Here is a 24,348-nt window from a genome sequence, read left to right as displayed (position 1 = left end):
CTAAAGAAGAGATTCAGTAATTTAGGTGCAAGGTGGGCTAGGCTACAGGTTTAGGCACTGGTTCTGGACGGAGGAATCCTGGTTTCTGGTCTGCAATCTTATCACTTGAATGGCTATAGACATGAATTTTCTAACTCCTGGAATAAAAGCAGGAAATAAGACTTAGAAACTTGTCCAGACGTGACATTTATGTATGTGTGAAGGGGAATGACTATAGGGAACTTTCTGACAGAAACATGTTATATGGGCGCTCTCCCAAGAGCAGGAGAGGCAGGAGGTAGATGTAAATCAGCACTCTGCCAATTTTTAGTATTCCTTAATCAGTGTCTTTCTTCACATCTTCTGACTTTCTGTAAAGGTGCAGACTGCATCTTCCAATTATTTCTTCAACATATCTCTGAACATTTTTCGAAGCATGGTACCGTATTCTTATTTTTTGGAAGAATTACTTTGTCATACCACGGTGTTATCCTCTCTTTTGTGTCAGAACAAACCTGGTTTGTAACAGAGATCGTTCAATCAGTCAATAAAGCATTATACCAACATGGTTTATTCTTAATTGCCTTGAATAACTTCCTCCTTGCACTTCTTATAATATTTGTTAATCCAGTGATATGTTTTTTTTGCTTTTTCAGTCAAAAGACAAGATGATGAGAGGGTCACGCCGAGGATGTGTTAGACTCAGGGTAAGTTTTATTTTCTTCGGTACTTAATGACATACTGTGGATATTATGGCCTACTGGAGAGAACTGCAAGGAGACTTTTGAGCTTTAGGCTCTATTCTTGACTCTGCGGAATACTGAAATAGTGAAAGTACTTAAAGATGGAAAACATTAGAGGTCAAATGACACTGTGGGCTGATTGCATTCTGTTATTTTATATATTGTATAAAAGTATTATGCATTTTATACGTTGTCTTAAAAAGCATCATAGGACAGAGTAAGATGGGTTGGCAGTAAAATGCTGCAGAAAAGTTGCTGTTTGCAGTTCTCATTTCTTTGTGTGTTTGGATATGTTTGTGTATAGATATGTTCTGTACCTTCAGAAGTTGTTGTAAAACTGCATTCCTTCTGTCCTGGTTTGCTTTTATTCTGCTTGTGAGCCCTCTGTTCTGCCAGTTTGGACACTCTAGGCCTGCAGCTTGCCTGTGCTTCGTTCAGGGTGCTGTAGTGCTGTGTAGTAACGTCACACAGCACGTGGTCTTTACAGAAGCAAAACAAAAGAGGAGTGGAAAGGGAAGGAAGAAAGGTTTTGAAATGTCAGCTGAGGGGGGTTACATAATGGGGAAACAGAGGCAGGAAGACACAGCATAGGAAAACTGGGTGTTACCCGTCCTGGCCTGGGACGTTCAGCTGTGAATGCTGCTCTTGTGGCTTGAAGTGACAGCACTGCAGAGAGCCAGGAATGCTGTGGTGGCTTTGCACATGCTCAGTTTCTACTTTGTGATTGTGCACTTACCAAAAAATATTCTTGCACAAGTCCTTTTGCTGTGTTTTTTCCTGTTTCTCGTAGAGTCTGTGGCTCCAGTATGCAGTGGTCTTGTGAGATGCTGATGTAAATAGGGGGAATGAGTCAGGAGGGTAATGGGCATAAATGAGAGCATTTTGAGTCTTGAAGTAAAAAATGTAGAGAAGGGGATCTGTCACACAATCTGATTGTCACAATCTGATGAGTGTTGCAGCAGAACTCTGTCTCTTTTTTTTTCCCAGTTATTCCTTTATTAAGTTGTTACCACTTTCTGGGGGCCTAATAAAGGGGTCTCCTTTTGAGCTTCATACAGAGAATCCCCATTCATCTGGATTCCAGATGACTTTACTGCACTTTTGTCTTTTTAGGGTACTGGTAACATAATACGTAACTTCTTAAAGGGTAATGTAAACTCAAACCACTGTCTACAACATTACGTTCCCAAAGATTTGTGGGTGCTTTTTTGCATTGTGTAGAAAAATGTAGTCTGAAAAAGCATGCCTGCTTTAATTGTGTTGTGAGCATGTAAATGTGGAGGTTGGCTTCAGCCTGTCAGTTTAGGAAATATTAAAAGTGAACAATCTGTTCAACATTGCATTATCCATTTTTATATGCATTTAAGATAAAACAATCCATTTCTCTTTCCCCATCTGCCACTCTCCCACAGCAGATTACTCTTAGGAGTTTTGCTGAGGTTTGCTGACTCTATCTGAATGTGTGTGTGGGGTTTATTTTGTGAGGGAGGAAGGGGTCGTTGTCTTTTTGCTTTTGTAAAGCAGCTCTTCTGGCAGATGACAATGATACCAATAGCTGAACAGATGGGCTTCTGCAACCTGAAATTTTATCAAAGAGGTTTTCTGTTGAGAGCAATTGTTGATTTGTAACTCTAGGTGTGAACATAAACAAGCATGTAGCTTAAGCAATTTGCCTAAAATACCTTCCTTTTTCTTGAATGGATTTTTATAAGCTTGTTCCTTGCCTTTTTGTGTTTTATACTCATGTTTCATAGGTCATGGAGTTTCATCTTCAAATTATGTTTTTTGTTTACTGTCATGGTGTATTTAGGAAGGTGTGCTGGTGGAGGAATCTGTCATCTGTACTATGCTTAGGTCCTGCCTAAGCTTTCTGTAATAAACACTTCAAGTTTCATGTGCTTTTTTTTTTTCACTTGTCAATACGTATTGTCTATATGACAAAAGAAGCATCTTCTCTGCTTATGCTCACTTAGCCTTAGTGCTGTGATCTGAGCTCGTGCACTTTGTGGAGCGTTGTGCTGAGGCATCAGAGAGCAGTGTGTGCTTCTTGCTTCTCAGTTTCCTTCCACCACCTGGGATGGAGGCAGGATTCAGCTGTCCCAATCTGGCCTTCTTAGCCTTGCGTTAGTTTTACCTACATTAACTGGGAAAGAATATCACGTTCTTGGTGTATGACTTACAGTTTTTTGACACAGCAGGTGTGGAGGAACCAGACCATGATTTGGTAAGATCTGAAGTGATCTTTTGACTTTCTGCATAGCAAAGCTGAGTGAATGCCAGACATGTTTTGTCTGAGGTCTACTGAGGAAACGAAAAAGCATTCTGACAAGATGAATTTGGCCAGAAATGTCATGAAACTGGCACACTGCGTGATTACCAGAACTTAACAGGTGGTCTTCTGGTTGTTGTAATGTCCTGGTACTACAAGTATTCAGAATGACCATGGACAGGTGTACTTTTTGGGTGCCTCTTGTATAGCAATCACAGAGCTGTCCATGAAAAACCTGTAAAAGCCTGAAAATATTCTTTTGGAGAAGTTGTGTGGTACACGCAGGGCATCAGAGGGGAAGAAGCAGTTCGGAGCTATCCCTTCCTGCCGTATATCCTACAGCGTGTGCTTGGTGCTGCTCCCATAGAGGACCTGCTCCTTCTGCGGCCTTGAGGTGCCTGTGACAGGCCCAGCCGCACACGGTCCAGAAACCTCTGATGGGGCTGGGAAGGACATGTATGATCAATTCACATCTCCCTGCCCTTGGGTCTATACGAAGCAGATTCCTCTGTTTGGGCAGGCCTGGTACTTACCTATACCTGTGTGGCAGCTGCTGGGCCCCGCTTGGCTAAATGGGGCCAGCACTTTCTGGGGCCAGCCTGCAGTCTCATCGCTGGCTGTTTACTTGCATGTAAGAGCAGGATTTACCCTTCAAGCCCATGTGCCTTCCAGTGATGTCTTTCTGCTTTGTGGGAGAGAGGAAAGATGAAACAGAGCCTGATGCTGTGTCTCCTGGGAAAGGAGAAGAGAAACTGAGTAAATCCTTTGGGGATTTTTGAAGTATTTTGGGTTAGATGTCATGATTTTACTGAGAGGCGGTAGAGGCCTGGAAAGTTTTTTTTTTTTTTCAGTGTTTTCCTCCCCTGGGTGCAACTGTGCTGTTTGTTATGTACTGGGGTTAAGGGGCAGGAATGGCAGAACATGTGGATATGTTTGTAAATAGCTGAGCACAGATGGTCTTTAACTCTATGTAATCTTTGCATTTCCTTCTAAAAATTCGTCACCAATTGGACGACAAAGCTAGCCGCCTTTGATGCATCCTGTTAGCTTACTGTTGATATTTACTTAGGGGCTGGAAATGAGATCAGGCAGTGTGCTAGTGACATGACATGGTGGGCTGAATTCATTTTGCTGGAATGATTGTTTTTATACAGAGGCAGATAAAATTAGGTCAAGAGTTTCTTTTTGTCGCATATCAGTGAACTGGTATTTTTAGACACGGAAAGTACTTATAAGTTATTGCTCCCCACTTTTCTTCAAAATATAAGTTGAAATGTAGTAGAGAATAGTAGAACACTGTTTACTATAATGATGCTGTAGCATAAAGCCATCTCCGTTACAAAGGTAAAAGATTCATTTTCCCATTCAGAAAATCATAAAGTTTTCCAAATAATAATAATTATTTTTTTCTGCAACTAAAAATGTGTTCTATTAAAGAACTGACTTACATCCCATGATTAAACAGAGGATCTTCCTGTTTTTTACAGTATTCAGTGTGCTTCTAATTTGTCAATGCTTTTTAAATTCCGGTGGTGTAGTGATAGAGTGTGTGCTGCTGATGTCACTGCTTGCCTTATCAGGATTTTGTTCTTTGTTTCACAGGGAGCTGTGATTGGTATAGACGATGAGGACGACAGCACCTTCACAATAACTGTTGATCAGAAAACCTTCCATTTTCAGGGTGAGCTGAAAGAAGAGATTGTGTGTTGTTTTTTTTTTTTTTCTTATAATAGATTCCACTTGTATTTGATGGATGATTTTAAATGTTTGGCAACAGAACAGCATGAATGAGCACACTGAGAACATTCTGGATCCAGGGGTGCTGCAGGTTAGGCAGGGATTTGCATCTGCAGTGGATACATATGTGCTAGAAAGAGACTGTAGTCCTGGCAGGATTCGGAGATTTAAAATGTAAAGAATAAATGACTCAAGGGGAAAAAGTAATTGGCTTCTGATTATGGGTTTCGCTTACAAAACGTTTCTGATCTTCGTTATCAAGATACAATTATGCATTTCTGTATGAAGAGAATCAAGACTGGTCTGAAGGTTGCAATTTGTATCCAAATAGAACTTAATGCTCAATTATGAGGAGACTAGAGGCAACATTTGGCTTAAAGGTGGAGCTTTGCTTCAAGATTTACCAGCTTGCATTCATTTCATCTACATTTCTGTGTCTTGTCTGCCAGTCACCATTTCTCTGGTATTATCGTTTTATTCACATTTACTAACACCAATGCCATCTGCCACTGCTATGTTTCGTCATTGCATGCTATGGTTCACCGGTAGAAAGGGTAAGGTACTATTATCGTTGTTATATACTCCTTAAATTGTTTTATCTGCAGCAGTAGGATAAAATACTGTGATAATATTGTATAGAGAATTTCTCTTTTCCTAATGTTAAAATCCTAGGGAAGTTGGGTTAAAATAATTTTTAAGTAACATTTGTTAGTCTTTTTGCTTTTCTTCTAAAATGTAGTAGCTAAATAATTGAATAGAGCTGGAATCTGCAAATATCCAAGAGGCGCATTTGCATGTAAGCAGTCTTATTAATTTTTATCAACTGGAATAATACTGTAGCCTATTTTGTATTGTATATATTTTTTAAATCAGTGATTTGGAAATGGGAGTTATTGTTAATGCTGGTGTGTTTGTGTGAATGTTTCTAATGATAAATACTAATTGTACACCATGTTGTCACTAGCATCTGTATTCCTTGTGCTACAGTTCTGCCTAAATGCTGCTGCTGTACTCTGCCTATTCACTGCATTAAGCCTTGTAAACATACCTTCATAATGCTGAGCTGACAGTAATACTTAAATCTACTGTTCCAAAGGGTAACAGATAAAATGCAAGCTAATTGCTAATGCAGTAATGGAATGCAGTACTCTGGCAGTCTTTCAGTACAATGAAGCTAAATACTGCTGAATATTTGAGAACTTGAAACAGGTAAATCTAGAAATCTGTAGCTACTAGAGTATACCTTTTGTAATATATCTCTTCCTTGCAGTGATCTCTTATGTGCTATGTTCTCTTTTTGTTAGCCAGATGCCTTAAAAGAAGACTATTTGGTATACGTGATGTTCTGCTCTAAATTATATGGCTAATTTTTGAACTCCAATTTTGTCACATAACCTCTTATGCTTTATAGTCTCAATCTGTGTGCGTTTTGTATCAGGTCAGGATTCATGTATGCTCCTTTAATATAGAACTAAGATCTTGTACAGCATTTTATGTATTATGCTTTTCCTGTTAGTATGTTATGAAGATGACATTCATGACACCCAGCAAATTATAATGATGCAAGCACAGTATATATAGCTGTAAAGAGAATATGTAAAATGATAGATATAATATTAGTGCTGGGATATTTCAGTATGAAACAGTTCTAGGGAACTATATTTGTTGTTCTTAAGGTCACTGTAAATGTGTGCTGTATGCCTCATGCAGTGTTTGTTCATTGCATTAAGTTCACTCAGTACTATACAGGCTTTATTTTTATGTGAACTATAGGTGACTATCAGTTATAAATAGGGAATGGATATATATGTGGATATATATGTAAATACTACTGTATGTAATCTGAGACTGCATAGCATATATAGAATAGAGTATGTACAGTATTCTTAACGATTTCTAACATTTTTCTGTACACTATTCAGATACAACTTTTTTCTGTAAGATAGTCATAGCTATAAATATATTCACTCTCTTAAAAGGAGACTTTTACTAGAGGAGTGCTTTAGAAACAGCAACTTTAAAAACAAACAAACAAAAAAACCCACAGTATCTTCCTTCTCATCACTGTCTTTCATTTTCAAAGACAGACAGGGGTCCAGACAACCTGGAGCCTAGTTGGGAAAATGACAGAACTTTAAAAGTACCAAGATCTGCTGACCTGTCTGTGAGTTAGGGTCCCATCTGCAGTGGAACAATTTCTCTTTCAGGCTCCGGAAAAATGTTTTTGCATACTCAGACTTTTAAGTATGGATTGGCAAAGACTTGAATCTTCTTTGACCTTAGTGAAATTTTGCTGACAAACGACGATAGAATTTGAAGGAAACGTAGGAAGAGCTTCATACTGGGTTAATTGTTTCTTAGGATCAGTTGCTCAAGCTTGCGCATCTCTCTAACACTCCAGAGATTTAAATAGTCAGATGAAGGGCAAATAAGTCATTTAAAGATGCCTGAATAATTTGTCACGGGGATGTTATTTCCATACATGCGTAAGTGAATTTCTGAAGCACTAAACCTCCAGCATCTCCCACTAAGATTTGCCTCTCACTGAATCTTGGGAAATTCAGTGTTCCCAGTGCATAGTTTATATTTTGTTGCTGCTTGTGACAACCTCCCTCTATTCTGTTTGCAGCTATGCTTCCTAGTGGTGTGTCTATACTGAGCGTTAGTAAAAGTTGAGAAGTTTTTATGAGAAAGAAAATAGAGGCATTGAATGATGCTTTGCACATGTATCATATGGTATCTGTACACTTAACATCTGAGCATAAAGAAAGGAAGTGAACTGAATAAATATGAGCAATAAAACTTGTGGCATATTTTGATTTTACCGTCAGCTTAATTTGGGCTCTGCCAGGCAGCCCAGCAGATTTGTTTACTTTATTTTGTCGTTAGTGCAATATTGATACCTGCTCACTCTGGAAGGGGGCAGTGAGGGGCAGGATATCCACAGACATATTAAAATATATTTAAAAGTAATGTATTTAACCTCCTGGTTGTGTAGTCATACTGCATATCCAGTGTCATGTCTTTATTCTAAGACTTCCGAATGAAGGAGATCTCAAAGCATTCCCTCATGGGTTTGTTCAGATTAGATGTGAAAATCCATTCAAGTTGCTGAAGACATTTGGGATGATGTCTAATGCACCTTCCTGTCAGGAAGCTCCTTCTTGGTAATGTATTTTTTTCTGCTGTAATGCAGGTCCCTGTTCTAAAAGTTCCATAACCTTCAAACACTGTTTTTTCTGATTTGTTTTTCTTTTTAATATATCCATGTTGTCACAGTTATAAGCTCTTCCCATCTGGAAAGCAAGTTCTTCTATCCTTCATATCATTTAGCTGCTCTTTCTGCTCACTAGGATGCTCATGACTTGAATTCAAGGGTGGGAACATGATGTTCAGGACAATTTGGCAAGGGAGTTGTTGATGTTTGAATTGCTGTCTAACCTGAAACAATAATGGCTTTTGTTTGTAGAGAAGTACTTCACTATGCATACATTTAAACTCCTACCTGAAAACTCAGCTCTTTTTTTTCACAGCACAGTTCCTTGGAAGGCAAGTCAGTCTTGTCTCCACTGCTTTGTGTAATAAGGGATTGAAGGATTGGAGGTGGTCCAGTGCATTGATCTGAGATGATTTAGCTTTAGCTTTTGTCTTTCTTCTCCTATTCCTGCTGCAAAAGTATCTGAGAGAGGAAGCACGAATGTTGCAGTGCAGTTTATTTTCTTATTACGGGAGTGCTGTCAGCTGGCAAAGGTGGATTTCTCCTTCTTCCCCATCCTGCCCCACTTTCTAGCTTATTTTGTGAGTGCCTACCACCCCAGCTGAGAAATATGCACAGCAAGAGGTTGTCTTAGTGCTATAAAAGCAGGGATTTTTTGTTAACTTGGGATACAGCTTTTATTAAGGATTATAAGGCCCACAAAGGCCTTAATTGCTGTGCAGTATCAGAATTTGAGATTGTGTTTGTATTAAGTAACAAAATTACATGTAATCCTTTAGATCTGTGTTTTACTACTACTTGGGGAAATGGTCAGTATTTGAAACTTTACTCTTGGCCACCGAATAAATGACAGACACACGATTGCCCCTGTGGTATAATGAGGCACATAAATCTATCAGATCACCCAGTTTAAATAACAATTCATGAATTGCAGCCTTTCCCCCCAAAAGTCTTGAAAGCTTTTTTAAATTTTATACACTGTCCAATAGGAGGTTTTGGTATAAAATCTTGGTCTGTGCTGGTTACCTCAAAGATTTTTGTAACTACTATGACTGTATCATTTGTCCCAACCTAACGTTTTTCAGGGATTTTGGGGCTCTGGTGATGCTCAAACAGTGAATTCCTCTTTATGCTATGCTCAACAATGCTAATATATTGGAGAGGAAGATGAGCAACTATGTAAGAGCAAAACTTCCAGCCTTGTCTCTTCATACATTTGCAGCAGAGCTGTGTTATCAGTCCTCCTCCCTTCTCATAACCCAATATATCCTCTGACAGGGTCTGTGCTGCACAAAGCACTGGGGCTGAAATGGTCCTCTCCTCTTTGGCAACACTGCAGAAATTCCTCTGTGAACTAAAACCACATGTATCTTCCGCAGTATGATTTTTTTTGTCATCCTCTCTATTCAGTCTACCTGCTTTTTCCCACTGAATTCTTGTCCTGCCATTTTGAGTAATCAGAACTTGTGATGAGAGTGCAGGGAATGATGCGTGGTTGTGCTTTCACTGTTCCTTGCAGTTCCTTCTTGCACCTGCAGCATCCTCTATTACAATGGTCTACTGTTCAAACTATTTTCTAGCAACCTGCAGCAAAATAATGCAAAAAAAAAAAAAAGAAGGAAAAAAAAAAGGAGGAAGAACCCTGATAGCTGTCATTTTTCAGGTATCCATACCCACTTCATTTTCACTGGTGGCATGAACTAAATTGGGGGCAGGCAGTTTTTAGAAAAGTGAAGGATTCAAGTGGCAGGTGTTTTGTGCCTAAGAGGCAATGGAGAAGCTGATGATCAGGTAGCAGTGAAACAGCAGTTGAGTTGATTCCTCAAGATCACAGATCAATGTTAGTACCGCACTGTACACAGGACGCCATTTGGTGCTCTTTCTTTGGACAAGGTGAGGCGTCTGTTTCTTGTGACTGCCCTGGAGTCTTCAGTAGGTGGAGGGAGAAGAGCTGAGACAAACACCTGCAGACCAAAGCCAGGGTTGATTTGTATGTGTGGGTGAGAATGGCATCAGGAGGAAGATGAGTAGAAGGGGGAAGAACAGCTGTGACAACCCCAAAATGATACAGAAGGCCTAAGGTACTGAGACTGTGTTCAGCCTACCTACAGGTGTGGGAACTGCATGGTAGAAGGGAGTGTGCAAGCAATGAGATAATGGTGTTTTGGTAGGTTTGTATGAAACCCTTCTTCATGTCACGTTTTTCCATGGTTTAAATGACCTTCAATAGCTTTAAAAAACTGTTTGTTTTGCCACAGAATAACCCTTTGGCTTTGTCTATGAAGTGTGACTTTTACACCTTATTGGGTGCTACAGATTAAAATCTCTTCGTTGAGATTGGTGGAAAAAATCCTGTGGCTCAGTACAGTCAGAGTTCCACCTGTGTCATCTGGCAAACTACACATTCGTGTGTAAAGATACCACATCACTTCTGAACTAGGGTGAGAAAATACAGGAATTTTGCATAAACATCAGTGGAAGTTTGTCTGAATAAAGACTGCATAATTGACTATTGACTCTGTGGGTGTAATAGACTTTTTTTTTTTTTTTTTTACTGAGTTCTGCCTGTAAGTAGGTCACAGGGAATGAAAATAAACCACACATTTCACTTTGAGACACTATGGTGTATTTATAAGTAATCTAGTGATTTTTTTTAACTAATTCTCGAGACTTTTCTTTCATCCTTATGCCCATGTAGACAAACACAGGGGAAAAAAAAAAACAAGCACCAGCATGCGAATTGTGAGGTGGTGTTTTGTATATTCCGTGTTCCAAGCACTGCTGTGCATGACCTAGAAATGCTAGCGGTAAATGCTGTATTGTGGAGAGTTGTCAAACTTGTTTGTATCTAATCTTTAGATGCTATCAAGCTTAGGCTGGAAAAAATAATGCTTTATGCTGTACTTTAACATTTGGTGTGCATTATATAAATGCATAGAAGCTCTTCACAACAAAGGAAAGAGTGTAGGAACTCTGAAGTACAGAATTATTCTGTATTTGGGAAATTAATAGAGGCTGAGAGCATTTCCTGTAGTGCCATTTCATCTGCCTCCTTATCTTCATAAAATAAAACCTTTTAAAATCCCTGTCATACCTGACTGGGCAGTTCGGGAAATTCAGAAGTGAGAACCTATTTGGGGGCTCGTAAGGCATCCTTTTTCTGAGTGATAGAAATCCCTCAGTAGAAACCATACTTCTTGTCTTTAGTACTTTCTCTATTTTATAATTTTCTCCTTAAAATAGTTGATTTTCTTTCTTGGTACCTCATCCATGAAAGAGTATATGTGTATATATACATTAAATATAAAATGATGTTAAAATATGTCTTAGGAGTAAGCTCAACTAGACATCAGATATCCTTGTATTTAATCTGGCTGTAATGCAGTTGCGTACTGGTTAAGTGTGCTTTTCTTACTGGCCATAAATAGGACTGGGATTGCTTTAAGTACCCAGTGGTTGTCTCTGCCATGCCTGAGTTGTCACAGGAAATTATTCCGGTAGCTTTCAGAGGATGTGCTGTGGATGCAACGCGTATGGGAACAAATTGTAATCTCCTCCATAAATACTAGTTCTTCTAGGAAAATGTAGCAGTAGCTTAACTGGCATAATCATGGTAAATCTGCAGTGTTTCAGCAATCAGTGATTCCTCCCTCTTCCATCCAGCAGTGAATATATAGCTCTGTGTGGATTTCTGTGCAAATGTTCACTGGCAAGTCAGGAAAAACTGAGGTGATGATTCTGGTATTTGAAATAGAGAAAAGCACAGGGACTGTGTTCTCTAAACTGCAGACACACTTGTATTTCTGTGGACAGTTGGCACCCCAGTGCAATTTAAATTTTGGGTGGCAAGGTAATTATGGCATTAACCCACCAGACTAAGAGCAGAGTGAATATTCATGTAGTGGGCTCCTATATTTAATTGCTTTTTCTCATTAGTGTAAAAGCATTTGAAACACCTATAAGCAGCTGAAGTAACACCTCTGCGGTTTTTAAATGCCAGATAATTTTCGCACAGATGTCTGTGGTTCTTGTTTGGCTGTTGTAACTATTAGCCTAGCAAGAATCAGCTTTGGAAAAACTTTCTGGGGTTTGTCCCTTGCTCCCTACCCACCTCCTTGTTGGAGTTGTTTGTTAGGAAGGAGCAGATGTTGTTCTTCTACTTCTAAAAAAGCACAGGTATTAGTGAAATTCTGTGGTTCTGGCGGTAATTGCCTTATGCCAAACATACTGGCAGAAAGAAATTCTGGAATAGCTTTCCCATAAGATGTCCAGAGGATGAGGGGGTGGTACTGCCTTCAAAATGGAGCCTGAGCAAATCCTGGAGAAGGTTGGACTGATTTGGGGGCCCTTAGGACCGATCACAGACTAATGAGCAAGGTGCTCTTGTTCCCTACCTGCTGAAGAAAGCCTCCAGCACTTGCTGCTGCAGAGTGAATACGAGGCAGTGTGCGCCACAGACTTTTTTAGCTGGAAAGATAACTGGAGCGTTTTCTCTGCCCGAAGTTAACCAGAGCTGCATTGGCTATGTAGCTTTCCCTACAGATAGGTGGATAATGATCTCTGACCATTGTGCGCAGATTTTTCCCATAAATTGTTTCTGAGTATGTTGGCTAATCTCTTTTTTGAATGTTCCCATTGATTTTTTTTTTTTTTTTTTTTTTTTTTCATCAGTGATCTTTTGGCAGCCGTTCAGTTCTAAATTGCTTTTACCATTAGGGAGCTTTTACTTGCACCTAATCTCCCAGCAGCCATTTTGATGAGATTTAATATAACTTCTCTTGCAGCTTGCTTTACTAAAAACTGCATCCTACTGTTTTTCTCCGTGGTTTTCTTAAAAGAGTGTGTGGAGGAGAGCCAGAAGGACCTGCTGGTGGTGATAGATGGTCTGAAAGTTAAAACTGTTCTGAACAGAGGATGCTTAAAAGGTTACAATGCTGCATTTATGCGCTGTAAGCAGTCTTCTCATGGCAGCATTACTGGATTTATAGTGGTCAAGGCTTTGTCTTAGTAGCAAGGTTGGTGAAATTCATGTTTTTTAACTATAGATTGACCATACTATGCCATAGATTTGCCATATCTATTATAGAGAAAAAATATAGCTTGATTCTTTTTTTCCTTATGTTGAACCCTGGCAAAGACAGGTTTTATTAAAAAGGGCTGTTAAATGAAAAGAGGCTCCTAAAGTTTAGCTTATTTATGAGCATGGAAAAGTCACTTTTGTTATTGAACTGTACTGATTAGTTGGTTTCTAGGTCTTCCATGTTGCTGTAACCTTTCGCTTCTGTTGGTGCATCACTATATATACAGGGCTTAATGTGATAACCTTTATTAATGGGCCACTGTACGTTGAGATTAGTATTTAACTAACACAGCGACCTCCTTTTGCTGGCAGTCTGGAAGGTCATAGGAAGTCTGCTGCAACACAAAGATTAATTCACTGCTCTGCAGCTTAATTGTTCCTTTTTTTGTTTAAGTAATCACAGGCAGAAAAGCTTGAACACAGGATTTTTGCATCGCGTGAGTTACGTACTAGCCTGGCCCAATGACTTGCACCACAGCTCCCTAATAGGATGTTCTTTGGGACTGGGAGATGATTAGTAAAGAACTCAGTAAACAAGGAAACAAACCCAAGCAAGCTTATACAAACTGAACTATGTTAACCACTGCCACTTTGAGCACACATTTGAAAAGTTAGGAACACTGTAACTACGTATATTCACAGCCCAATGGTGACTGGTGTAAGAAGCATAAACTTGATTAATATGACTAGGCAAAGGGGTCAGCTCTTGCTAAGCAGAACTAAAGAAGCTAATAAGGATTCAAAATCTACGTCTGAGGAAAATGTACCTGATTCTGAAATTAAAGTGCGAGCTATTCTATGTAAAAAAGAACAGGATGTTTGTTTGTATGTAAGTGAAAAGAAAAATCATACTTTGCATAGTGAAAAATATGTTTGGCAGTCAGCTGTTAAGAATTTGAAGGCTTCTGTCCATCCTGTCTAGTCTCACTGCAATATAAACTACTCCTTGGCAGCTGGTTCAGCTTTTCAGTTAAAACACAGAGAATTAGCAGGGTGAATCCCTGTAAGTTAGAAGTTACTGCTGAGCTTTTGAGGGTACTCCAAGCAGCAAAGTCCAGCTCTTAGGTATTTGCTGCAATTTCTGCAGGAAAGTTACTTACGTGGTGTTCCAAGTAACATTTAATTACCCTAACTTCTTCCTTCAAGCTTCCTTTGTACATGTGAGAGCACTTTGTGTAGTCAAGTTCCCTTGTGTGTAGGTTTTTTATTTGTGTTGGTTAATGGTATCATTACCAGAACACCTGTGGCAAATGGTCACGCTTTGCTATTTTGAAAGAACAATGAATAGGGTTTGATTTGTTGAGTCACGAAAAATACAATTAAAAAAAAAAAAAAGCTAGATTTTAAAGTAGGCTTTTATCTTTACCCTGCACATAGTGAAAATTTTGCCTCACTGCTTTATGAGGCGTCATTATCAGTTAGACTTGGAGAAAGTGTCTATGTTAGAAAGATATTTTTTTATGTATTTCTCACAACACATCTTTCCTGATGCTTTTGTTAATTGACATTATTGGTGGCTATATATACTAAATGAAGAAGTATGTTTATCTTGATTTTAAGTTTGGTGGGTTTTTGTTTTCTTGAGAGAGTTTTAGAAATCTCTACGGCTACCCCCTCCCAAAGGCTGGAGGGCATAGCAGATGGATTCTTCTGTGGATTTCTGATTTTCCTTTTTGCATTCCAATGGCCAATGAACTACCTTTTATAGGATTGGATGTAGGAAAAAGTAATAAGTATTTTACATAATGTTTATTTTAGATGTTTGGAAGATCTGTGGTGGTTTTGAGTATTGGGTGAGTTTCAGCTGCAGAATAAAAACAATGGAAACATAAGAATGAGAATGGGGACACTGAAAACAAGGCTTTTTGAGAGTATATTTCAGTATAAAAACTTAGGGATATTTTTTCTGAGCTTCATAACAAGTAAGCCAGATAGGAATCTTAGTTCTCAAGTTTATAATAGGTGCTACCCACTTAACTTTTCCTTGCTTTTAGCAGACTTCCTGTTTCTTTTAAATATTTTCCACTTGAATGAGGAACTAGAAACAATCGTCAGTAACTATTCTAATCCTGCATATGGACAAGTTACCTACAGTCTACTAATGCCTTTGGATTCTTTTAATGCACCTGGAGTCTGCTGACTCTGTCTGCTCCTCTCTTTTTTAAACCCCTCCAGCACAGCAAGGAGCTCTTTTCAGACTAGTGAAGTAAAGGCATCATGTCTGTATTTATATGTGCCTGTATATAAATATATATATAACACTTCAGATTATTCTTTGCACTTCATTGTGTGAAGTTATTATGTTCACACTGACATAGAATTAAAGAGTAATTTATTACAGATTGAACAGCTTCTCGTAACTAGGAAAATTTAAAAAATGAATTAATGAATTAAGTGAGGAAATGTCTGTGCAAACTCTTCCCATGTATGTCCCTAAAGATGGACAAGGGACAAATAATCACTGAAAGAGTAAAAATGCAGAGCTGTTCTTATGTTTCTGATACTCTTACATTTATATTTAAATTATATTACATATACATTGAGCAGAAAATGATGCACCTAGCTCTGTTTACAATATTTTTCTTTATTTAACAAACAGCACTTCCTCCATTGTAACAATGAAACTGAAGAAACAAGCTCCTAATGTCAGTGATACAGTAACACATTACTTTTATTCTCTCTGCCTGTGTGGTGCTGTCATTCTTTATAAGCATACCTTTTTTTTTTTTTCTTTGATTGACGAACCTTAGATATTTGTAAAAGGAACTAATACCCTGTCAAAAAACATGCTTAAAAAAGTGTTGAGCATACAAAGTCCCACTAAAGTGCACTGAGATGCAGCATCAAGCATCTACATACTAGAAAGCTACTGCATCTAAATTGCTCACTAAATTTTATTACCATTGAAAAAGTGGCATTGGAAAAAAAAAAAAAAGTTTTAAGCTTAAATTCACAAGGAAAGGAATATTAAATTCTTAACTTGAGCAGGAGCTGAGAGTATTGATGTTACGGAGAAATAAAATTTCTCCCAAAGCATAAAAGTTTTTTGCTTGCATGATTATTTCAAACATCTCTCCAGTAATGTAGATCAACACAGTAACGCTATGGAGCTGTAACCACAGAAAAATAAACAGGATATTAAGAAAACTGTGGAATTATGTCATCGATGACTTAAGATAAATAATATGATTTTATTTCCATATTTAGTGAGGACATCAGATGTGTTTGCTTATGGCTTTTAGTATATAAGACTGCATGTGACTTAACAGTATCTTTTGAATACTTTTTCAGCTCGAGATGCTGATGAGAGAGAGAAGTGGATTCATGCTTTAGAGGACACCATTCTCCGTCATACCCTTCAGCTGCAGGTAAATTTCACTTTCACTCTTAACTTTTTTTTTACTTTACTTTTCAAGAAAAAAACAAAAATACAATGGTATGACTGCTAATAGCAAACATATGTTCTATAACATCTGGTAGTTCCATGGCCTATACAATCAGATGTCGTAAGAAATCAGTATAGGTACCTGAAATTAGGTTCTAGTCTTTCTGTTACTATTTCCTTGTCCTACTATCATGAAAAGTCAGTATGAAACTTCTCTTTATTAGCTCATATTTTAATTTGTTCCAGACTGATAGTTACATACTTAATTCTTTTTTTCTTTGTTAAATTGAGTGTTAGTCCTTTTGTGGTCAAGCATAATGAGACATTTGGAAGCCTGTTGTACGTGTGTACGCTATCTAAATTTTGAAATTAAAATGAGACAGCAGCATCGGACCTCTTTATGGATGAGAAAAATGGTACTTACATGTAATGTTTGAATCCATGGTGTAAACTGGATAGTGGCAGTTTTCTGGTTTTGAAAATGGATGGTTGGAGTGAGGATTCTTGGGATTAATTATCTAAGATCTGTTCCTGGTGCTGTTCTAGACATGGGCACATCCTTAAGACTCAACACGCCTTTATTTTTTGCCCTGGACAGAAACACAGATTTCAGGAAGGAATTTTCTCATACTTGGTTTGTACCACAAAGATGTGTGATGACAGTGTAGAAATATGAAAGAGCTATTCATTATTTGTACTGAATAAACGTTTGGTATGTTTCAGGGGTACAGCAAGAGAATTAAGTGTCTTAAAGGTTGACGATGTATAAACATATATTAAAATCCTTAATATCACAGAAAGAGAAGAAGCTTATAAAGACTGATTTACATGTAATTTACCCAGTCTAAAGAATGAGAGCAAGCCTGAATTTTTCTCAGTCAATTTACTTTAATTTCCTGCTAAACAGTAGTTTTCAACATTTTTTGACTTAGTAAAGACCACTGCAGATTTTCTTGTGGATAGCAGATCCCTGGATAAAAAATGCAAGATGGCAATCGGCTTTGTATCCTTAGTTATGTCACAGATATTTTAGACGTAATCTCTCTATCCATAGTAGCTGGCCACAAACAGAAGAACCCCTCTCTGCAGTGGCTGTGAGGAAACAGACTGTGTAGAAAACAACATGTTGACTTAAGTCTGAGCTGGCTTCCAAGAGATGCCTCTTTCCCTATCCTCTGCTTGGGGAGAAAAGGAGTCTTTGCAGTTTTCTCCATCCAGAAAACTTACTATGGCTTGGAGATACAGACTACAGACATACAGAAACAACAAAAGATACTATAAGGTTTGTCAAAATGTGTATCCCTCTTTAGAAATCGTTGTAGTTTTATTGGCACTGTTCCATGATTGCAGCTAGTAATGGAACTGTTTCCCATTACGTAACCTTTTTCTGTTCGAGGAATTCTTCAAATGAGCAAGGCATATTTAGATTTAAAACAAAAACAAAAACAAAACAAGTTACTTATCTAGCGATATTTGGGGGAATAACCAGAAATCTCTAAGTGACTACTAAGAAATAACCTCATTCCTCTTAAGTATATTCAGCGTTGAGAGTAACACCTTGTGGACCACTGTATCGTGTTCAGCATCCGTTTTCAAGAACCTTCAACGTGCCAGTTGTGCAAACGTTCTGTTTTTGAGGCACTTGTTTGTAGAGTAGCAGGAATAGCATTCCCTTACATTCCCTATTCAGGGATTTTTAGGGCTTGCCATCCCCATTCACAGGAGGTGCGGAGCACATCCTGATTTAAGAATGAAAGGGGGCTGTACTTTATACCTCCTTGCAAAGCCTTTTGTGCTTCAGAGAGGTGCCTGAGGCGCTGGTGCCTCAGGCAGTGGGACGTGCAGAGGGGCGAGCACTGCCGAGGATGGCCGCCTGCAGGGCCCCCCTGAAGCCTTTCCCCTCAGCGGCGCTGACATTTTGGGGCCGGGAGTGCCGGCGGGGACACGCCTGGGGCGTTCTCCAGCCCCCGGCACTGCGGCACCCGCACGCCTCAGCGAGGGGCGAGCGAGCCGCGCCTCCCCTCAGGCCGGCGGCCGCCATTCCGCGCCCCGCAGCCAACCGGCGGCCGCTCCGGCCGTCATGCGGGCACCGGGCGGCCACGGCCTCGGGGGCCCCTTCCCCGCCCCGCCGGAGGCGGCGCTGCCCGGCCGGGCGCTCCGCCAGCCCCGCACGGCTCGGCTCGGCTCGGCGCAGGGGAGGAATGGCCGGGGTGAGTAGCGGGGGGCCCGCGGGGGGCTCGGAGCCTCCTGACGGGGAGCCGGGCGCTGCCTCCCCCCCGCCGCCCTGCTCCCGGCTTCGGGGGGCCGCGGGGTTTCGCCACTGGGGTTTTGGGGGTGCTTTCAGCCGGAGCCCGTTGGGTCCAAGTGCGCCTGTTTCTGTGAGCGCTTGAACAAAACCCCGTTTCTGGCTGCTCTGCTGCTTTCTCGTCGCACGATAAAGTCAAAAAAATAGTTCTTTGGGCGGATTATTGGCTTACGGGGCTTTGAGGGCTGTCAGAGAAATGGTTTCTGTACGGGTATTTTCTTCAGTGTTGCAAACAGAAACGTGGATATCTGTCACGCAGAACCACGCAAATAGATCTACGGCTTTTTTTTTTTTTTTTTTTTTTTTTTCTTTTTTCTTTTTTCTTTTTTCCTTGTGTCTGGAATGATGCATGGTTTTTGAGGCTCTGTTGATGTTTTTACGCAACTTCAGATTTTTCATGCAGACCAAAACGTGCTCGGTCTGCTCCTGGGGTGTTTGAGTTCAGAAAGTTAGGCTGTTTTCTTCATAGTCTCAAACAGACCTGGGATAGATGTGGGGAAATGTGCTGAAACCTGGGGAGTTGGTGTGCTGGGTGAGCCGGATCCGCAAAGGGCAAGGAATTAACGCGAGGTGAAGCGCTGCCAGGTGCTCTCTGTTCCGATTTAGCCCTGCTAACTTTATTTTTGCCTAAATGCCCCACTGTGTTGTCAGTCTCTAGAATGGAAGTGTTTGTGAAACAAATAAAAATAGAAACTTGTGAGAAATAACTGTGGTCAAGGAGCTGTGGAAGAAGTGAGCCATAAGTATGTAGAAATGAGTGAAGTGATCCCAGCCATCCAGAGGGCTGATGCTCAGTCATACTGTATTCAAGTGAAACAAGAATGGGAAGGAAACATTTCAGACGTACTTGTAATCTGTTTTTTTTTTCTGAAATTTGAAATTGAATTCTGTTCTGCTTGCTGTGTTTTTCCATGTTCTTATACTGAAAGTTAGATATGCTCAGTTCTTCTAGTGCTACTTTTGTATGTTGTCCTTGAGCAGCAGCAGGTGTGACAGTGCTGGCAGTGTCCTTCTGCACCCCGCAGCGTTTTGCCCTGTACTTGTCCCAAGACTACAGGTGTGGTACTGCCAGGTCGGTGGCAGCACATCGGTTGCCCTCCACTCACAAGGGATAAGGGGAAGGGTGTGTGTGGTGTAAGATGTGTTGTGGCTTGGGTTTCTTGTTTGCCTGGGCGGAGGTGGGTGATAACTTATCTCAAATTTTCATTTGTTCCTCATCAGAATTTGTCAACCAGTGATCCCTCCCATTCAAGCAGGGAGTGCTTCTGGTCTTCTTGTTTAGCATAAATGTGCAGCTTTCCTCTTCTGTCTTTCAAGTCACAGCCCAGTGCTACATGCACTTTTTGGCTCCAGAGTTCTCCCCTGTGGAAACCTCTCAAAGATAATTTGTGTCTCTTGGGATGACAGTAACATAGCTTTTTTTTTTTTTTTTGAGCTGAATGTATTCTTGTGTTCTAGTGGTGCTTTTGTAGTGTTAGGATCCTGTTCATAGGAGTCATGTCCACCCTGAGATGGATGGGTGAGCTGTTTTTTTCTTTCTTTCCTTTTTTTTTTCCCTTTCTTTTTGTCTTCTCCTGTTAGCTCAAACTTTCACACTCATTCTTGCCTTAGAACCCGTGTCCTGAGATGTACTTTTCCCCGTTGTCATTCCAGTGCTGCTAGAGCATCTTGGTAAGTGTCTGAAAGTGGCAGCTGAAGAGGCTATTGAGAACTGCATGAAAGACAACTCCAACTTGATTTTTAAAATAAGTAAATATATCAAAATACGGAGCTGAAACTTGCATATTCTACAAATAAGATGTCTTCTGTGCTTTCTGACGAGATAATGACAGAAATAATCCACATTAAAGAGTGTTGAAAGATTTGCAGGCTACAAAGGCTTTCCTACCCACACTTAAGAAAATCCTTGAGGTACTGACACAGGCTGTTGAGGGCTCTTCCTGATTTGCTAGTGAATTCTCGGAAGAGACGAAGGACCTGAAATGACTGCCACTAAGAAGCATGCCATTTCTTAAAAAAAAAAACAAAAAACAAACAAACAAAAAACACAAATATATTTCTATAGCTTGATGTCTCCATAATTTGAACAAGAAATTTACCTTGTAGGTAGCAAATAATAAGGTAAGAAAAGCATATTCTAAGAAATGGATCTGGGATGGTTACTGTGAAGGGTGATACAGTGGCTTAAATGTTACGAGTTGTTGGTGCTGCTGCTGGAAGCAGTCCTGCCGTGTCCTAGCAGAGGGGAAGAGACAGCGCAGCAGGAATTGGGAATTGGAGTCAGAATGGGCCCAAATTAAAACTGCTTTTCCTGCTGCCCTCCCTTTCCTAGTGTAGTTTTAACCTGTGTTAGTTTCCATACTGAGTTGACTCTGTCACAGGGCAAACCTTTATGCTTACTCCAAAGAGCAGAGTAAAAGGGGAGTAAACAGCAGGGGAACCGATGTGCTTCTGGTGCAAAGTGGTGGTGGAACGGTGCTGCTAGCAGTTCCCTTGGCCTCCTGTTAACCACCATTTTGGGTGACGAGCTTCAAAGCTGTAAAAACGAATAAAAGACAGAACAAAACTTTCTTATGAATTTCTCGTAAGTACATGTAAATGATGTTGTTTCTCACTGGCTTTCAAACCCCGTTTCTACTGAGTCAAGAATACTTAGGTAAAACTGAGAATAGTGTTTTTTAGATTAGGAATATATTGAATATAGGCATTTAAAGTGCTGGTGGGAGGGCATAGTTAGCTGACATGCAGCACTTTACCAAATTTTGCTACAAAAAAAAAAAGTTATGATACTGATTAAGCACAGTAGTGCATTTGAATTTCCTACATCTAGAATATGACGTAGGTAAATTACTGGGATTCTAGGGTATATGTAGTGTTTGTCACAAGTATTTTCAACTTCTGCTTTAAAGCCAGTTTTGTATCTGTATGTAAATACTTCTGTTTTTTGAACTCTTTCTATTGACCCGTAAGATAGGATAGTATCTATAGCCTCATAAAGTCTTTGCTAACCGTTTTCTGTTTTGCAAAGCAGATTTTTTTTTTTATTTTTTTTTTAAAGCACGATATTCTGACTACTTGGAAGGCTCATAGGCCTCCCAGAGCTCTTACAAGTTTGTTTTTGAACTCAAGACGGGTATATTGTGAGCTTTTAATAGAGCTTAAAAATCTAACAGAGATAAAAATGTGGTTGTTGTGGTCACAACTGAAATACACGACGGTACCGTTGTTGAGTGGCTTACTAGCTACCTTGTCCTGTCTTCCGTTCTGTTGGTGTTGTCAGTGTCCTCTGCAAAGTCAGCCGTGCTATAGGCAGGGCAGACGTCTCTGGTGGGGTGTTGAGAGGGAGCTGAGAACACTTGCTTCTCTAAACTGACTTTCACAAACTTGTTTGTTGGACTTGGGATCCTAATTAAATGAAGAATATAGCAAAAATACAAAGATAAGAAAGCCTGCTCTGGACAGCTTTCTCTTTCCTTCCCCCAGTAAAACTATTCTGGAAAGACAAAGCCTGTCAAGTCTTTGCTGTTGCCTCTGTCTTTTTACTTGTTTCCCTGCCTTTGTTACAGTTCATCTTCTACAGAGGTCCTTATTGCGGTGTTCTTATTTGAGAAGTACATTAGAATTTTTCTGTTGTGATTCTTCAAAGGGTGATGGCATTTTTGTATCCCATCTTATTTGAAAGAACTAGTTTACATTAGGCTGGAACTACTTCTTGGCATGAACAAATTTTGAATACAAATGCGTTAGTGGTGTGCATGACTTCTAATTTGTAGGACACGGGAACAACATAAAAAATCCCTCAGCACTAGCAGATCTGTAAGGAAAATAAAGCTCATAACTGTGTATCTTTTAATTGTTTTATATTTTGCTATTGCCCTCCAGTTTACCCCCTCCCAAATGGGAATGTCTATGAAGGGAATTACTCTGCAGGACTCCTAGCGTGAGATGTCTTTACTTAATCCCTGGCTAGTGTGCAGACCCATAGTGTGCAGCTAGGATAGCCGTGTGTTACTGGGTGTCACACTGGTCCTGCTGCAGACTGTTAATGGGGTCGGTCGGTGCGCTGCTGGGCCCCGCTGGCTCCTTGCTACCTACAAGGGTTAGCATTGGCATGAGCCCTCTGTGGCCTAGTCTTCTAACTTGTGGTATCTCCTGAAGGGGAAATCTCAGAAAATGGATGTGGGGAAACAAGGGGAAGGAATGCCATTTTATTGATCTATGTTTTCTGCATACTGCTTATCATATATGGGATTTTTCATGGGGAGGAGTGAAATACCAAATGTGTTGCTACGGGAGCCAGCAGGCAGACCAGAAGTTTATAACTTTCCTGCTTCTGCAGGTACCTCATCTGGTAATAAAACTGTAACACAGAGTAGAGCATGCTGGACCATTTGCTGAAATAGTGGTGCAGGCTGCTAGCTGTACAGGCAATTCGTTCTTCAACAAGGGAATGGGGTACGAATTTCTTGCAGCTTTAGATCTAATTTCTGTGTATTTTAAACTTGACAAGTAAGGGGGAGTGTCCCAACTTTCTTGTTTGGGAGGTCTTTCCCTCGTGTCCATTAATGCTTTTGTTAACTCGATACCCTGGGTGTTTTTATGTCTTTTTCTCTTGGAGTAGTCACAGTGATTGCTTTATTTTCTTCTTTCCTCGTCCACATTTCGAACAATGTTTTAAAATTTGTCCAGAATGGGCTGTCTAGTGCAGGGTGAAGGTTTTGGGTTTTAACGCTTGTTTACAGGCTTATTGGTATGATCATGCAGAACTGTTGTCAAGATCTGGGGTTAGTCTGTAGCACAGCTTAAGCTATGGCCATGAATAAATACCCCCTAACGTCAGGGTATGGATTTGTTTCAGGGTATACATGATCATATGCATGCATCTTAACCTCGAGTAAGAGCAAATCATTCATCTATTGCATGCAACTCTTCCTGCTTCCAAAGAGCTGTCAATAAAGCTTTTAATTAATAAGACAGCCCAGTATCATACAAAAACAAAAATAAACTATCTGCACTGACAGAGAAGATATTGTCAAACATTTTATGGTAATGTGGAATTTTACAGGTATGAATTGCCTGTCTTCCCCCACGGAAATGTTTTTCCCCCACACTTTGATCTTTACATATTCAGACTTTAGGGGATTCTCAGCAGTCAAAACTGCACAGCTGATGGTTTCTTAAGAGTTTGAAGTGAAAAACATCATATTTTAGGTCAGTGTGAAAACATGTGAGAGTATTGAGGCTAATAAGAAAGCCTAAATACTTCATCCTGTATCTTTCGCTTTTTACCTCCTGCCTTGAACTTGCATTGTACAATTTTTCAGGCCAGGAGTGCTTTAATACTTGTTTAGAAGTTTGATTTGCATTTAAAATATTATATAAATAAATGTTAAATACGTTTACATAGAGAGGCTGTGTGAAGTCAGTAGTAATCGATTTCAAGAATTCTCTCCCTTTCTTTCCTTTAATTAGAGATGTGGTTGCCCAGTGGGAGTTTGTTCAGGTCTTTACTCCATTTATCAGTTTAAATGTGGGGAACAAGTTATATGCACAAGTGTGCTTTGAATTTTACATTAAAAAGGAAAGTAAATTTGCAAGTAAAAAAACAGAAAAGTAATCATTCTCATGGCAAT

At 39.8% G+C, this 24,348-nt stretch overlaps 1 protein-coding gene across 3 annotated transcripts in view; it reads left to right on the top strand.

Annotated features, from left to right (window-relative positions):
* The window catches only part of OSBPL9 (oxysterol binding protein like 9), a 60,519-nt gene that overhangs the window by 9,125 nt on the left and 27,046 nt on the right, over window positions 1-24,348 (top strand). For 2 of the 3 annotated variants that reach the window (XM_084290763.1, XM_084290762.1), the window contains exons 2-4: window positions 636-686; window positions 4,594-4,672; window positions 16,317-16,393. In XM_084290763.1, coding sequence (XP_084146889.1) covers window positions 636-686; window positions 4,594-4,672; window positions 16,317-16,393 — 207 coding nt within the window. Of the gene's footprint in view, window positions 1-635; window positions 687-4,593; window positions 4,673-16,316; window positions 16,394-18,555; window positions 18,621-24,348 lie in introns of those variants that run through there. The other variant, XM_084290764.1, reaches the window with a different exon arrangement.

This window comes from Netta rufina (genome assembly GCF_964035555.1).
Source record: "Netta rufina genome assembly, chromosome: 8".
In the NCBI taxonomy this organism is placed as follows: domain Eukaryota; kingdom Metazoa; phylum Chordata; class Aves; order Anseriformes; family Anatidae; genus Netta; species Netta rufina.
The sequence above is the reverse complement of the archived record's forward strand: the minus strand, read 5'-3'. Positions and strand labels throughout refer to the sequence as shown.